Source organism: Sabethes cyaneus, chromosome 3 (genome assembly GCF_943734655.1).
Source record: "Sabethes cyaneus chromosome 3, idSabCyanKW18_F2, whole genome shotgun sequence".
NCBI lineage: Eukaryota > Metazoa > Arthropoda > Insecta > Diptera > Culicidae > Sabethes > Sabethes cyaneus.
In genome coordinates this window covers 146,858,642-146,875,033 of record NC_071355.1, presented here as the reverse complement: position 1 = coordinate 146,875,033, position 16,392 = coordinate 146,858,642, and the positions used below count along the sequence as shown (strand labels likewise).

At 37.1% G+C, this 16,392-nt stretch overlaps 1 protein-coding gene across 1 annotated transcript in view; it reads left to right on the top strand.

Moving 5' to 3' along the window:
* Nucleotides 1–335: 335 nt before the first annotated feature.
* LOC128741515 (hemicentin-1) overlaps nucleotides 336–16,392 on the top strand; it is a 140,870-nt gene continuing 124,813 nt past the window's right edge. The window contains exon 1 of the mRNA XM_053837389.1: nucleotides 336–432. Coding sequence (XP_053693364.1) covers nucleotides 336–432 — 97 coding nt within the window. The remainder of the gene's footprint in view (nucleotides 433–16,392) is intronic.

Below are 16,392 nucleotides of genomic sequence, written 5' to 3'. Positions count from 1 at the left end.
GGCAAATCTCAACCACATGTGCATTGCTTTTTCGTTTCAGGACAAACTGTTTGCGAATGCGAAACTGCATCGTAAAGCCAACCGCCGCCGAACGCTGAGCAGCTTCCATGTGTGCTTGCAAGCCATCAAACCAAACGGAACAGAAGAAATAAGCAAACAAACATCGCGAAGCCATCTGCACGGACAGACCAGTGCAGTGCAGTGCGGAAACCCCATTGACGGTGGTGGCGTGCAACGACGACGGTGCATGCGGACCCATAAAGGGGTTCAACCAAAACTCTGTTCAGGCGTGAACAGTGTGCTTCCAGGGAAACTACACTCGCGAGGAGACGAAAATGAAATTTAATGGTTTCGTAAATGTTTTATGCTTCAAACTAACGCTAATTATAAATTTAGCAAATGGGAAATTGATGCACGAGAAGGACAAACACGGTGAGTGTATTCATATGTGGATGTTGGTAATTGTTTGATTGTTTGCTGGCTAGTTCACCGTGTTGCGTTTTCAACCAAACCAGACACTGACAGACAGTTTTCGGTTACGCAGGGATCCAGAGAGGATACGGTTTATTCGCAAATCGCTGATGCTATGTTTCAACTTTGATAGACCACTAATTTTATGCTTATGCGCTTCGAAACGCTGCAAAATTATAACGATTGTGTGCCCACCGAATATGTACATCCAGCGGTACTTAGAAGCAGTGGAAAAATGATCTGATCCAGCATCTATCGCAATGCGGTTAAGGTGAGAATATTTTCCACCGGAATAAATTTTACACTTTAACCAAAGTTTAATATTGATTGATTTCTCGATAACAAAACACTCCGCAGAACATGATTTTCTGATATTTTGCTTGACACCCCACTACTGATAGTGTACAGCATAATTATGGGGCTATAATCCTATTGACACTAGCTGTCTCTCCCAGTCGATATTCGACCATAAGAACATAGGCCAATGCCGTACTTCAAAGTTAACGGAGAAGTAATTTTTTCGATGTGCATTTTTCATTTTTACGATTTTAGAGCAGGGTAGAGTAGAGCTAGTTGATCATAGGGGTAAGTTGATCACTGGCAATATCTCTAAAACTACTCATCAAAAAGCCACGTTATAAGAAGCTCTACACAGATAAAAAAAATTCAAAAGCATTTTTATCTAAGAAGTGAAAAGTTTCAATTGGGCTACTCTTGGTTTTTTCTTCTAAGATTGAATTTCAAATAGTAAATGTACAAAGGTCAACTAATCATTATTGTGACGGGCTAATTGATCACGCTCCTACAGGGTTAATTGGTACGTTTTATAACTTTGCAGATATAATAATACAAATTTGACAAGAATGTATTGCGGAGATTCCACCTTTTTAGACTCCTACGCGAGAATTTTAAGCGTGATTATTTTCTGCGTGTCCTACACACGTTTGCAATTTAGCAATTTGATCCATTCGTTTTTTGCTCCTTGCTTGACAGGCCTACTTTCAACGTAAATGGTAAGTACAGGATAAATATTATTAAAATATCAATTCGCGTAGGACTCGTAAAATTGATGCGTAAAGACTCCTTTTGATTCTAAAGGATCCTCCTTCCAGCCGCTATCCAAACCCATTTGAAGTAGTCGCCTTAATGATTCCATGGCGATCAAAGGAACAGGGAGAACCATGCGAGGGTTAGGGCAGCACCTTATGGGCAACTACACCTCTGAGCCAAATCGGCATAAATCAAGAAAATGCATCTGAACCTGCTCCCGCCCGGTGGTCGCCGGCCGATGGATTTGGAACGTACTTGAAGGCCTGTCAGGTTTTACGGGACGGAGACACATGCACCTTTTGCCACCTCGCCATTTCAAGTGGCTACCACGCGACTTTACTAGGGGAGCTCGTCGCAAATGCCAGCCCTAAGTCATGTTGTATATCGTGTCCAAATCATGTCCAATAACATAGTCGCCAGAGAATTGTTGTAAAACAGTTATGGGTTCTATTGTACAAACCTATCCCCGTCCTATCCAACACAAATTATTAAAAATAGCAGGATTTTTAAGACACACAATGCAAAACTAGTTATTCCCCAATATTTTAGTTTGTTGTCTATCATACGCGATCAATCAAGGTGAGCTGAGATCTATTTAAATGCTTTTTGTCATTAAAGAAGTCCTACCAGCCAAATTTTCTACGTTTTTTCGTGCGACGTAGAAAATGTCGACTGATCGTTTTAATTTCCGTGATTCATAAATGAAAATAACTCACGCAAGGCACTGTCGTTATTCTACAGCCAGAAAAACTTGCCTGACCTGCAGAAATTTTGTAGAATAACATTTGTCATGCCATCCTACACAAATACATACGCGTTAGCTTCGTAAACATTGTTGTGATTTTCAGTTCGGACGATGAAAAATTTTGATGGATTTGAATGGATTTTAAAACGGTACGACGAATTTAAGAAATAAAGTCAGTTGCATAATTTCAATAATATGCTTTAATAATCGCTTTTCAGTGATTTCAAAGTTCACGGATCGGAAGGTAAGTGTGTCGTAGCCAAATCAGCACAAGAACTTTTGGAGTATTCATTAAATCCATCCAACAACTGATGAAAATTAGAATGGCTTTACTTACTACGACGGGAATTAGAAATAAACCCTACATATGGGAAAAATTAAAATCGACAGACTTATTATAATCGCCGCAAGCTCATCATTTACCGAGCCTACAACTCAAATTTAAAAGCTTAAAAACTCAGATATTCAGTAAATGTTACCCAAAAGTAGGGTAAATGTATTATATTTCGCCCCCTAGAACCCAATTTCCAATGAATTTTGAGATTTTAGCTAGCTTAGTTTGGATTTTTTTAAATTTATGTTGCTAGTTATGGTCAATCAACTTTTTCTTTACAAGAATTTATGGTTTTTATCATTAATCGGTTATCATCCCACCCCATATTCAATCTTGGCCTCCCGTATGAACAACATTTTCGCTGCTTGCGAAAAGTCGCGTCGTTAGCCGTTTTTACATAGAAATATTCAAATTTAATTATATTGAGGAACGTTTATAGTAAGGAACGAGTTAAGCAGTGTTACCTATTTTAATCATAAATGATCCGAAAATGCACTTTTTTATTCATATTTTCAAAATCTTTTGATAGGATCATCTTCACAAATCACTTAAGCATACATTTGATTCACACAAACACAATTTACTGGGTTTCCGACAAGAAATATGATGAATTAAAAATTGTTGTCCAAAAACGTACATTTTTCAGCTGCTCTTCAGCAATCGCCACCTCGCTACTAACGAATTCATCAAATTTTCAGCACTGATTACAACCACTCTGAAAGTCAAGCACTCAATTGTCACATACCATATTATTCAGTCTCTTTTTTTCTATTATCTAAGGCTTTGTCACTAGCCAAAAGTTTTATTATTTTCTAACAAAACTGAAAACAAATTCTGAATTGACGGAACCTGTTCACCAGTAGCAGCAGCTGCAGCACAACTGATGAACTATCGTGTTGCCAAGACACTGTTTCGGTTCTGGAAATAAGAATTTTAAGTTTGAAATTAACTGAAACCGCCTATGGTGAAAACGTGGTTCAATACTTTCAAGAGAAATGTATGTTCATAATTAATTTTTCTTTATTAAAAACAACACAAAAGACAACTTTTTCAATAATTTTCGAAGATTTTCTCAGTGATTTAATAAAGCAACGAAGTGTTTCAATGTTATTTGCCTTGACAACACTGTTCTGAGTCGGATCGTTTGTACTGCTATATGTTTACCTCTTTTGTTCTCCCACAATCCTTATGAACAGCGAGTGAGACGTCAAACTCGTAGTTTCCCATAAGAAAACCAGAGAATAAAAGAGACGACGAATACCGTTTGCCGAACGGTGCGGTGAGTGTATGCCCCGATAAACAATTTAGACAGATGGCATTTTACGCATCTATGCCGATTACGCATCAGATGCCGATTAGTAGGTCGCGGATAGGAACGCGAACTTACTGAATAGGGGGAAAAGTTCGAGGGATTTTTTAACGGGACGTAAAAAAATTCAGATTTCAGGATTGCTTAAAATAGCACCTTGCGGGTGAAAATGGGTTCGGTGTGTTCAAAATTAGTTCCGCCGCTCCAACTTTTAAAGCGAAAAATCAAAAGTTTAGCTCAACAATAGTGTCTTCCAATGGTAACAGCTTGAAGAACTAAAGATAGCAAGAAGATTGGTATGCTGATATCCCCCACTTAGTCAACCCATCGCTTGTAATAAGGTAAAACAATCAGTGTCCCGCTTAGACTGCTTAAAACTAGTTCTTTACCCTACTTGATTTTCGAACCGCAATTGACTTAATGCTACCGTACATTTTCAGGGATTGTCATTATCACAGCATCAGGTTGCATATTTTATGAGTCATTTGTAAGGGAATGACCCATATGATTTTGTGAAATTATCACTCTCTATAATTCAACTATTTTGCATATTTACTTGCATTCGCATTACAAACGTATAATACAGGCGATAAAACATAAAATTCAACCGATTATATGCAGCTACTAATATTTTACTATGATTTAAACAGTAGTTTACACAGGGATGAAAGAATAAAACATCGAATTTTTATGTGCTATTTTTCTTCTCTTTTGAAAACAATAAAATCTTTCTAAAATTCACCATGACTACGCGTTAATGCATTTCAAAATGTTTTTTGTGCTATTTCAAAAAACTATAACAGTTAAAACGTATTATAAATAACATTATTTTATACTTATTCCCAGCATTTCAAAATAAGCTCTGTTTGTCACATCCGAAGAAAATAGTGTTGTTTTCAATGGCGGTATTTTAAATTCAAAATTTCAGCATAAACAAATTACGAAGTTATACGCAATTGATGTAAAATGAAAATATATTTGATATTTTGAAAGAAGACATTCATTTTTTTACTATGCCTAAAAGTTGAGATATATAGTAGATAAACGTGCCTACTCACACGCGAAAGAGTATGAGAAACATAGCATTCAACACTTACGCCGCACACGCAGGCGTAAAAGAAACAGCCGCCGGTGTTGTGTGCAGACATTCTGATACCCACACACTCGTGCACGCACATCCTCACATCATCTTCCTGCATAGCTTATTTCCGAGTCAAAAAACTCGTGGGGAATCAGCTGCCCCTGAAGCTGATGGCGCACTAGAATACAAATTTTGCATTAATTTTTCTTCTTCTTCTTCATAATCGCCCTCGATTCTACTCACGGGTGCACAGTAGTCCAAAAGGGCGAAAAGTGGAACTTTTTTCCTAGTGTCTCTTGTTTTCATTTTATCATTTATGGTCTTCATCACTTTTGTTCGTATGAATATCCTCCTTAATCTAAAATTGTCAAAAGTTAGCCATCGCTTACTATAATGAAAATAGGAAAATAACTTTTTTGTGTTAGGAAATATAGACATAGTTTCTTTAGCAAAGTTGTAAATATTGTAAAAATAAGCAACTTTGCAGAAGAAATAAAATCTCTATCTTTATCAAGTGCTGAACTATAGGGCATATTCTTCAAAACTTCTTTGAAAATTGGTTTTTCATGCTTAGCTTTTGTTAGTTGCATTTTACAAGAATACAATGTTCTAGGCAATTATCGAAGCTCTCAAAATACCAATCGATAGAGCTCGACGAACTGAGCAATGTCTGTGTGTGTGTGCATGTGTGTATGTGTGTATGTGTGTATGTGTGTATGTGTGTATGTGTGTATGTGTGTATGTGTGTGTGCAGCTCATTTTCTATCGCCTGTTTCTCGAAGATGGCTGAACCGATTTGATCGCTTTTACTTTTGTTTGAAAGGTATTATTGTCTAGTATATCACTATTGAATTGCTTTGCGGTCCGACGTTTCGTTTAAAAGTTATAAGCAAAAATGTGAAAACTTCGTGACACGCGTTTCTCCTGAACTACGCAACCAATTTTAACGATCTTAGTACCAAACGAAAGCTTTTGCTGTTACTAAACTTTTTACCAAGTTTTATTGAAAACGGACAAGCAGTTTAAAAGTTAGCCTTAAAAAACCATTTTTGATAAGGTTCAAATGATCGCCTGTTTCTCAAAGATGGCCAAACCGATTTATGCGCTATTAGTTTTATTTGGCAGGTAATATAGCCGGATAGATCACTATTGAATGGTTTTTGGATTGGACGTTTAATTTGAAAGCTATGAGCAATCGTATACACCACACCAAAATTAACAATAATTTATAATGATTTTAACCAAGATAATTTACCTAATTTCAATTATTTTAATATCAAACGAGAGGTTTTGACACTACGAATATATATGCAAAATTTCATAAGAATTGGTTTTACCAGTCAAAAGATATCATTCCTCGAACGCTCGCGCCAACTTTTGCAACACAGTTACTCGCGCGCACAATAGCCCAAAACCAAAGAAAACGTGCGCACTAGAGAAAACTTGTTTTTAAGTTTATCGAACCTTTGGAAGAGTTTCTTGAAATTGAATGCTCTATCATCTGGTGCAATTTAAATTTGGATTAATCCCCCTAAAAGTGAAAAAAAAAATTTTTTCAGTTTCAATATAACACATTGATATGTTCTGCAAAGTTTTAGAGCCTATTATTATAAGAAGTTTTGCTGAAGGCTGTAACCTGAGATAGAAGCGAAGACAGAGAAATCTTATTTATTGTTTCTGTATTTGTAAAATCAGTTTTTCTATTTTAGCTCTTTTTGTAATTGTTGTATGACTTTTTCATGTGTTACCAAGTTATACAAATAGTAAAAATACACAACTTTGCTGAAAATAGTATACCTCTATGTTTGCTTGTTTAGGAACTGTAGAACTTTGATTATAAAAATACTTTGATTTTAACCCCGAATTACTCGACTACCAACTGACGGATACATTTTAAATATTTTACATTTGCTGATAGTTTTGCTACATACAGACATCATCTTTCCATATGAAGTAACGTGAAAAAATTCCAGTTTGGGGCCAATAGCGGTACACGACACCTCACCTGCTGCTTGCTTCGTTTCTGTGCTCTCGGTTTATGCTGATCTATTTTCCTAACAATTTAAAGTATTATTGCATTGAATAATTCAGACATTTTGCTAAACATTTTTTGAAGAATATACGTTAGTTAAACACCGATTGGTAAATATGGCATTCAAAAACCTACACATGTTATTCAGAATACAACAGCGTGAGTAACCGAAGGTTAATAAAAATTGATGAAATTTTTTCAAGAAAACCTTATTGATGCATAGTTATACATAGTTCAAAAACCTATAAACTAGACCTTTACTACGCAATGTATATGTTAAAGAATAATATTTCTTCTTACAACTTACTTTTACTTGCACTTACCCACATTAGTAACAACTTACTCAACAATTTCATGAGAAAAAGAACTATCAAAATTTGTAAGTGCTACTATTTTGTTCAAATTTTGTAAGCTTATTCAATTTCCAAAATTTTTATGTAAACCAACGCACAATGCAACGTTAACTAATAGATGAATTATGTTCCGAAGACGTGTCGATTTCTATCTCAAATAGCAAGTAAGACCGTATAACAAAGGTTCCTTTCACCAATAGGTGGATTAAATCAGGTTTTTTGCTGAGTTATCGCATTCCCAAGCTTTAAATTTCCATAGCTGCACGAGCCCATGGGGTAAAATGGGGCAAGCGGATTTATGAAATCAGCGCTTCATCTTAAAGCTTAAGTCGAGTACTATAAACTTGTCTTCAATCACCCAAATGAGAGTACGGCAAGCATACGTTTAAAGTGTTTCGCGTTCGCGAAAAGCTCGATGCACGTTCATTTTTTTTTTGTGTTCGTAGGTAGACACATGGTTTCTTCGGCAAAAATAGAAAATATAAAGATAAACAATTTTGCTAAAGAAATGACATTTTTATGTCTATCGTGTGCAGAGCTGCAGAGCATTTTCTTTGGAAATTCATTAAAAATAAGTTTTTCATATATAGCGTATGTTGGTTGCATTTTACAAAAGTATGTGGTTCTACTGTGTTACCTGACTCATAACGCACCCCTATTTCCGAAATTCTAAAATCTCTCATGCTTTTATTTATGAAGTAAACATGTAATTTCTTATGTTATATAGTTGATATTTGTATGCTCTATTCGAATTTATGATCAATTAAACGAAAAACCACAAAGTTTGTGAGTTACGAGACCCTCCCCCGTATATAACGTATATTCGTTATGAGTCAGGTAACACAGTAGTATGTGGCGATTATTGAAAGACTCAAAACATATGTTTTTGCAAAAGGTTGCAAATCTCTATGACCTTTCCTTACAAAGTTATCGCTAATTTAAGCCTTATTTTTTCTTAACTTCACGATCCAAAAGCGATAAATTTTGTAAGGAAGGGTCCCAAAGATTTGCAGTTTTCTGCAAAGACGTGTATTTTGAGTCCTTCAATAATCGCATAGAACCATATATTCCTGTAAAATGCAACCAACATAAGCTAAGTATGAAAAACTTATTTTTAAAGAATTTCCAAGGAAAATGCTCTATAGCTCTGCACTCGTTAGGAATAGAAATGTCATTTCTCTGGTAAAGTTGTTTACCTTTATATTTTCTATAACTTTGCCGAAAAAACCATGTGTCTATCTACTAACACAATAAATGGACGTGCATCGAGCCTTTAGCGAACGCGAAACACATGAAACGTATGTTTGTCGTACTCTCATTTGGAAGGTTGGGGACAAGCGGAACCCATACAAGTTTATAGTACTCGACTTAAGCTTTAAGATGAAGTGCTGATTTCATAAATCCGCTTGCCCCATTTTACCCCATGGGCTCGTGCAGCTATGAAAATTTAAAGCTTGAATATGCGATAACTCAGCAAGTAAAGGTACAAGAGATTTGCGGTGTTCTGAAAAAACGTGTATTTTGAGAGCTTCAATAATTGCCTAGAACATTGTATACTAGTGTAGGGTAGCCCGCGCTACCCCACGGATTTCTTCAATGATAAAAAGAAAAGGACCCTTGGGTTAAACTTAAGCTAGTCGACCAGACGGGTCGACCGGCAACTTACGACTCATTTATTATACCATTTTTCCCCTATCGTGCAGCCCTAACTTCTACTTAACATACAGGAAATGTACGTGCAGTGGTCCGCTATTGACAAACAAAAACACTTGCGCTGCCTATATTGCGAAAAGAATAATAATAGACGCGACCGTGGGCGCTTTTGGTAACTTTAAGCAAAACTGACAAACTAGGTCAATGTTATAAGTGAACGACTACCCCGGTTAATATCTTCCGGGACTTAAGTCCGGGCAGGGGTGTTACACTAGTAAAATGCAACTAACAAAAGCTAAGTATGAAAAACCAATTTCTAAAGTAGTTTTAAAGAATATGCCCAGCAGCTCAGGACCTGATAAATATAGACATTTTATTTCTTCTGCAAAGTTGCTTATTTTTACAATTTCTACAACTTTGGCGAAGAAACTATGTTTAGATTTTCTAACACAAAAAAGTTATTTTTTTATTTTCATTATAGTAAGCGGTGATAAACTTTCGACAGTTTTATATTAAGGGGGATATTCATACGAACAAAAGTGCTAAAGACCATAAATGATAAAATGAGAGCAAAAGACACTAGGAAAAAGTTCCGCTTTTCGCCCTTTTCGACCACTGTGGGGTGGAAGTACGAGCCGTCGTGAGTAGTCGGTTTCAGCAAATCGGGCTGCAACGACGAACAACGAGCGACGACTGTAGCTGTTAGCTAAACACACACTCGCATAAACTCGTTGTACATGAAGAAATAAAAGCGGGAGTTTTAAAGGGATGCTTATGCCGGCGTGTTCGTTAGAATGAGTTCGCGTGTGTGACAAAATTAAACCACACGAGTGTGGGCTTCGCAACACTGCTGCTAACCGTCTTATTACGCTGACAATGCTTATTTGCAATTGATTACTAACAAGAAGAATTTGAATAGAATTTTAAATGGAAATTTACAGCAGCTACAAAAAACGCCAAAAATGCCAATCAACCCACAGTGTGAAGTTTTTTGCAAGAAGGTCCATTATCTCAATGTCTCAAAATACCGCTGAGTTACATCCGATCTTTTGATGTCAAAAGAAACATATTTCTATGGAGATTCCAATTAGGGGGGCTCCGTAGCCGCAAGGTTATCGAGTCTGCTTTGACAAGCGGAGTGGTCGTGGGTTCGAATCTTAGTAGAATCAAGCCATTCGATGTCGTGACTTTAGCATGGGTTTATTTTCAGGCCCCTCCATTTACCCTTCCTTCATGCTGAATTCTATATTCACCCTCTGACGCCTCTTGACAGTGCAAATGTCCCTCCTATAGTTAAGTGTACTGGTCAGAGGTACGAATGAGTCCTCGTCAGGGTCGGCTATAATATGGGATAGTACTGGCAGCAAGGAATATGCGGGTAAAGTAGATCAAGCTTTGAAGGAAGGGTAAACCCCAATACACACAAGCACGCATAAAACTTAATAAGCATATCGCTCATTCAATAGCGATTATAGCTAAAAGAAATGCAGTGCAGGTCATACAGCAAACACCCGGGCGATATTACAATAGATCAACTATACTGGTCGCAGAAATGAGTCCACACATGGAAAAAATGGGGATTCCAATGGTGTGTCGAAAAAAAATGTCGGGGGCTATAGCCCCCTCTAGAAATGAGCGCTAGTTCCGCCAATGTAAATGCCATTACAAAAGATTATACAAAAGTCTTTTGCGTTGTTCTTATGTAATCTGATAAGTCAAGATCTTTTGTAATGGCGAATGTCCACAGAAAACCATTCAACATTCATATTAATTTCGCGAAGTTCGTAAAACCCATTTGAATAGAAATATCTGTTCTCTGTGGTATGTCGGCACCCAATGCAAAATTACAAAACCAAGAGTTAATAAAGGTCAGAGCTCAAGCATAGAGTAGCTAGCCAACGTGAAAGACATGAACGTTGGCTTTGTGATCGGGCATTAGCGTGTTTTGTAATAACTGACTACAGACCTCGGTTAAGAAGTTGAACCACCAGAGGGACGCAGTTGTGTCAATATCAAAATCAGACGGTGCTACTAACGATGATTTCCACAGCGTTTTATCTGTTTGTTCCCTGCAACAATGGATGTGGCAACAACAACGTCCATAACCCAGACGTCCTTTATTGGACGGAGAAGCTACTTTCTTCCGACTTATATACCTTCGAAATTAAACTTTTAATATCGTGTCACTACCTAAGCTTTTGTCTACACACTTTGAGGAAACTGTAACTTCCGGCTTTCCACTAAGAGGAGGAATTTGTGTTCGAGCGGCTATTGTTCTGGCAGCTTTTTGTGATGCTGTTCGGTTGCCCTTGTTACTACTGTTCTGCCATGCTGGTAAAATGCGACAAGCAGAGAGAAAGACAGAAAAGAAAGGAAGGAAAAACGAGACCGAGTACTATAAATCAAACAGAATATTAATCTTTTTGTTGTATATTGTCACATATCCTTTTCATAAACACGCGCGTATCCGTAACGCTTTCATCATCTCCACTTACTGCCGGGATACGATGGTGATGTCGTATGACTGCCATGTTTCAGCAGCCTGGATGGAGCTCGATGGCTGGCTGTCATCCTTTTGGGCTCGTTTCATCTATTCAGAAAGTGATGTTGATTTGTGTCGCACGTAATTTTATTTGTTTCTTCTCGGTGGGATCAGGAGCAACAATTTATTCCAGAGCAAATCGGAAAATACGAATCTCGTAATGTGATCTGTTACGGTTTCTGGTACAGTGGGAGGTTGTTTATTGTAAAGTGAAAATCGTTAGACAGAGCACAAACATAATTTTACGGGCTTTAAGACTTATGTATGCAGTGTCGTTAGCATTAGCAGTATTCCACAACGACAGAATCTCTACGTAGAGGTACTGGAAGACGCAGTTGTAGGTTGAGGTAGGGTTTACTAAGAAAAGTCGTTTAAAAAAGGATAATTTTGTCTGGTAATATTTTTTTCATTCTATCGACTTTAAAGTAAAGTATCTTGAAACCAGTTTTAAGTTTGTCGCTTTGAAAGCGATTTCTATCACAAATTCTCACCAGTTTTCAATTCGAACAGCCCGCATCCGCATGCATTTAACCGACTGCATGAACATTTTGAGCATCCTCCCATCTAATTACATTCAATGTGGCTCACTTCCCCACTATGGCTGCATTTAATTGAAAGTAAAAGTCGAAGAAGGAAACAATTTTCTTCGATCACCCCCTTCTCGTTAGAATGCTTCTCTTTCACGAAATTGTACTGACTTTACTTCAACATATACAGGGTGTTAGGTTCCCTATCTGGGATATTTTTACCACAGATAGAGGAACCCTAGACAAGAAAAAAACTCTATGAAACATGGGGTCGCAAATTGCTGGTTACAGAAATATGAGCATTTTACTGTTTTTTTACGTTTTTGCACATTATCTAATTTATGTTGAAAATGAACGTACTAATTTGTGTTTATTTTATGTTAAATGGAAAGTTGAGAAGATTTTCTGTTAGATCGTGTATAAATATTACAGAAAAACATGAAACAAAAACACTTTTCAAGAAAAAACTTCTCATGGTATCTCATTTATCACAGGTTTTTTACAATTATCTAGTAAAGTAGCTCGTGAACCTAGTCTTTCATAAATTTATAAAGAACGGCCATTGATTCATCTACATTTATCTCTTTTACACTATTCTTCTATCTCCATTAATTTGAGAGATATTTCAGATTTAATCTGAATGCTGTTGAATGCAGTTTAATTTTTAATTAAATTTAATGTTGAACACACCGTGAAACTTCGACGTCCCTTGCCGTACTTGCTCGATCGTACATTGCACATAGCGGCGCATTATGTCTCTATGGAGACAAACACACAGAGTCAACAAACGCAACTCATCAACATTATTTTCTCGAACCAACCATAGGTGTTCACGTGGTGATATCAGTAAAGTCTGCGTCATCAGTTCTGTTGGCACTGGGTTCTAATCCCAAAGTTTTGTTATTAATCACTTTTTTTTTAATTACAATCAATAAAGCTTGTGATTAATGGATGTTTGCTTCATGCGATCCCAAGTGGTTACGTGGAGGTATGAATAAAGTGTGCGATACGAATGCGGTAAACTTTGGGTTGTATTCCACAATAAACCAACTTTTTTTTCATAATGCAAATCAGAAAATAACAAGATGGGAATTATAAAAGAAAACTGAGTATTAAATTGATAGACTAAATATCTTTTTTTCAAATTGCAATCAGTTATGACAGAATTATTCAAGGTTCAAATACTGCGCATACACTTAAAACATTCGATAAAATTTTACCGAAATCTAAGCTGCTGAACGTTCAATGAAAATTTCGATAATGCATATTGACCTTTACGGATTCACGTTCAAACGTTCAGCTGTTTAGACTTTGATAAAATTTTACCGAATCCGGTGTTTTTTTAAGTGTGCAGTCGTGGAAGAATCATGTGTCCAAAAAGGTAGTTTTTTATTAAATTTTTGATTGTCATATCAATCCGCGCAGTGAGCCTTATGAATATTATGACGACAATTGAGGATAACATTTGATCGTGAAATATGATATGTATTTTTATTATTTTTGGGCAGTATTTACCAAATTTTATATTTTTTTAACAAAAGCAAACATGTAGAAGTCGACTTAATGTGCTGAATATTTGTTATAACACAAATAATTTCGAATATGTTTTTGAGTTTATCGCATAGATCTTGGGGGCGTAGTACTTTTTACACCATATTTTTTACCTTATTTCAAACATTTATTTCTCAATAATGCGAAAAGCCAATCGAATCAGGTTTTTTGCATCTAAAACATTACATTTAATACTAATATTTACAATTTTGTTTTCATATGAGAACCTCTTCCCCTTTCCTCTACGGCTCCATGAAGATAGTCATTCAAAAAAAAAAACATGAATTGCGGTAGCATGGATTGGCGCTGGGGGGCTTATCCGAATTGAAAAATTCCAAAACGATATGAAAGTTATCTCGTGTTTGACCCATCCTTTTTTTTTAATTCGAACGCATAATAAAATGGCGGACATTCAAACATAAAATTAAGGTTTTTAGTAAAATTGACTTTAAACATTTCTAAAAAATACAAAAAATGCAATATCGAAAAAAGATTGGGTCAAACACTAGACAATTTTGTTGGATTTCAAACGAAAAAAGAATCATGAGAATTGCTTGAGCCGATATTTATAGTACCGACTTTCAAAACCTCTTGAGATATTTATGGTACCGACTTTCAAAACCTGGTTTCGAGAAACACGGCGTTGAAGTTTTTATTCGCAGTGTAATCGCTCCAGACATGCACGGTACAAATAGCTGTAACTTTGTCAATTTTTGGAATTCATCCAAATGACTTCAAACACATATGGCCAAAATGTTAATCTTTCGAAATAATCAAAAAAAAAAAAAATATTCGGTTTTTATAAATTGAAAAAGTACTATGCCTTCTTAATGCGTTTTTGTTCGATACCTACTTTTTGATTCCAGCATCTATTCTAACTTCAAAACGCTGTCGTACCCCAGCAGAATTATTTATTCCTTAGACTTAGGTAATTAAATTTTGGCAATAACTCGCAATCTGAGTAGGCCAGGAATCAAAACTGATGACAGTTGCGTCTATACACTGCACTATTTTTACAAAATGTATTCTTCAATAGAACTGGCAGACATGCACTTTGTGTATGGGTTTTGTAACGGATCTGCGGAGGCAGCGAGACGCGAGTATCGTCGGCGTTTTCCAGATCGACGCTTACCCTCTGCAGGTAAGGTGATATTATGTTTTTTTTAAATAAGGTTTACCACGAAACAGTCCTTATAGATTCGTTCTCTAGAACGCATCGTCGAATGAGGGAAGGAACACTCTTTTCTTCTTCATTGTTTGCTGAACAACCACGACGCCGTATTTCGCCAGCGGTGGAGGAGGATATCCTGGCTGTAGTGGAAAACAATCCTAGTATTAGTACTAGAAGAATTGCCATGCAGCTAGGACAATCTCACTGGACGGTATGGAGGGTACTGCACTCCGCTGGAATGCATCCGTACCACATAATGCCGGTCCAGGGGCTGCTCGATACCGACAAACCGCGAAGGGTGACCTTCTGCGAGCTGATGGTTGAAAAGGATGCCAGAACTGAACATTTTTTAGAAAACATTCTATGGACTGACGAAAGTACTTTCGCGCGTGAAGGGTACTTCAATGTCCATAACGAGCACAGCTGGTCAGAAGGGAATCCGCGTTTGGTGAAGCCAACGCGTTTTCAGAGTCGATTTTCCGTAAATGTATGGGCCGGTATTGTTGGTAATCGGCTTATCGGCCCATACATTTTCGAAGGTACGCTTACTTCTGCTGTTTATCTCGATTTTTTAAAGAACGAGCTCCCAATCTTGCTGGAAGATGTCCCATTACGAACACGACAGCGACTGACATTCCAGCAAGATGGAGCTCCGGCACATTCCACTTTAACCGTAAGAGAACAACTGAACTTAGTGTTCCGTGAACCTTGGATAGGTAGAAATGGGCCTATTTTGTGGCCTCCACGTAGCCCGGATTTAACTCCGATGGATTTTTTTTTGTGGGGGTTTATGAAAGCCGAGGTCTACAAAGTACCAATCAACACAAGAGATCAGCTCATCACGAAGATCTTTGCTGCAGCAGAAGTGGTCCGAAATAAATTAGAAGAAATTAGTATTTCTGATGAAGTACGACGAAGAGTTAATAAATGTATCGAAGTCGGTGGTGGACATTTTGAACAATTTTTAAAATAAAAATAATAGAACATATCTTTTTGTACAATTTTATTTAAAATAGCAAGCATGCAAAAAAATACTCTGTTTATAAAACTCACTAACTATTTTCCCAGAGAGTATAACATGTCGGTTATATCTGACCATAAAATACACCACCGGTACGGCAAAACAAAGAGATGAAATTAGATCTCCTTAGGGTTGGGATACCGGGAGTACCGGAACCGGGAATACCGGTACTACCGACTAATTTTCTAGTACCAAAATACCGGTACTGGCATAAGAGAATACCGGTACTTTCAGTACTGATCAATTATGAATTTTTTGAGACATTCGTCTATAAAATCGAAAATTAGCAACAATTTAAAATAATTTCCGGGATACGAGCAACCTAAGTGGAGATCGGGTAACCAACCCCGGTGCAAACTAGGTCGTAAACGGACAGGGCACACATGCTTCTGCTGAGTGTTGGCAAAAGGAACAGCCTTGTCAGCCGTGAGCCTCTGTCTACAGGTTAGGGATGGCTCACGACGGTGATCCCACTGCACGGCGAATCGCCGTTTTCGTATGAGGTATGAGGTATGCGGCTGTATCCCAGGTTAGGGACGGCATACAACAGCG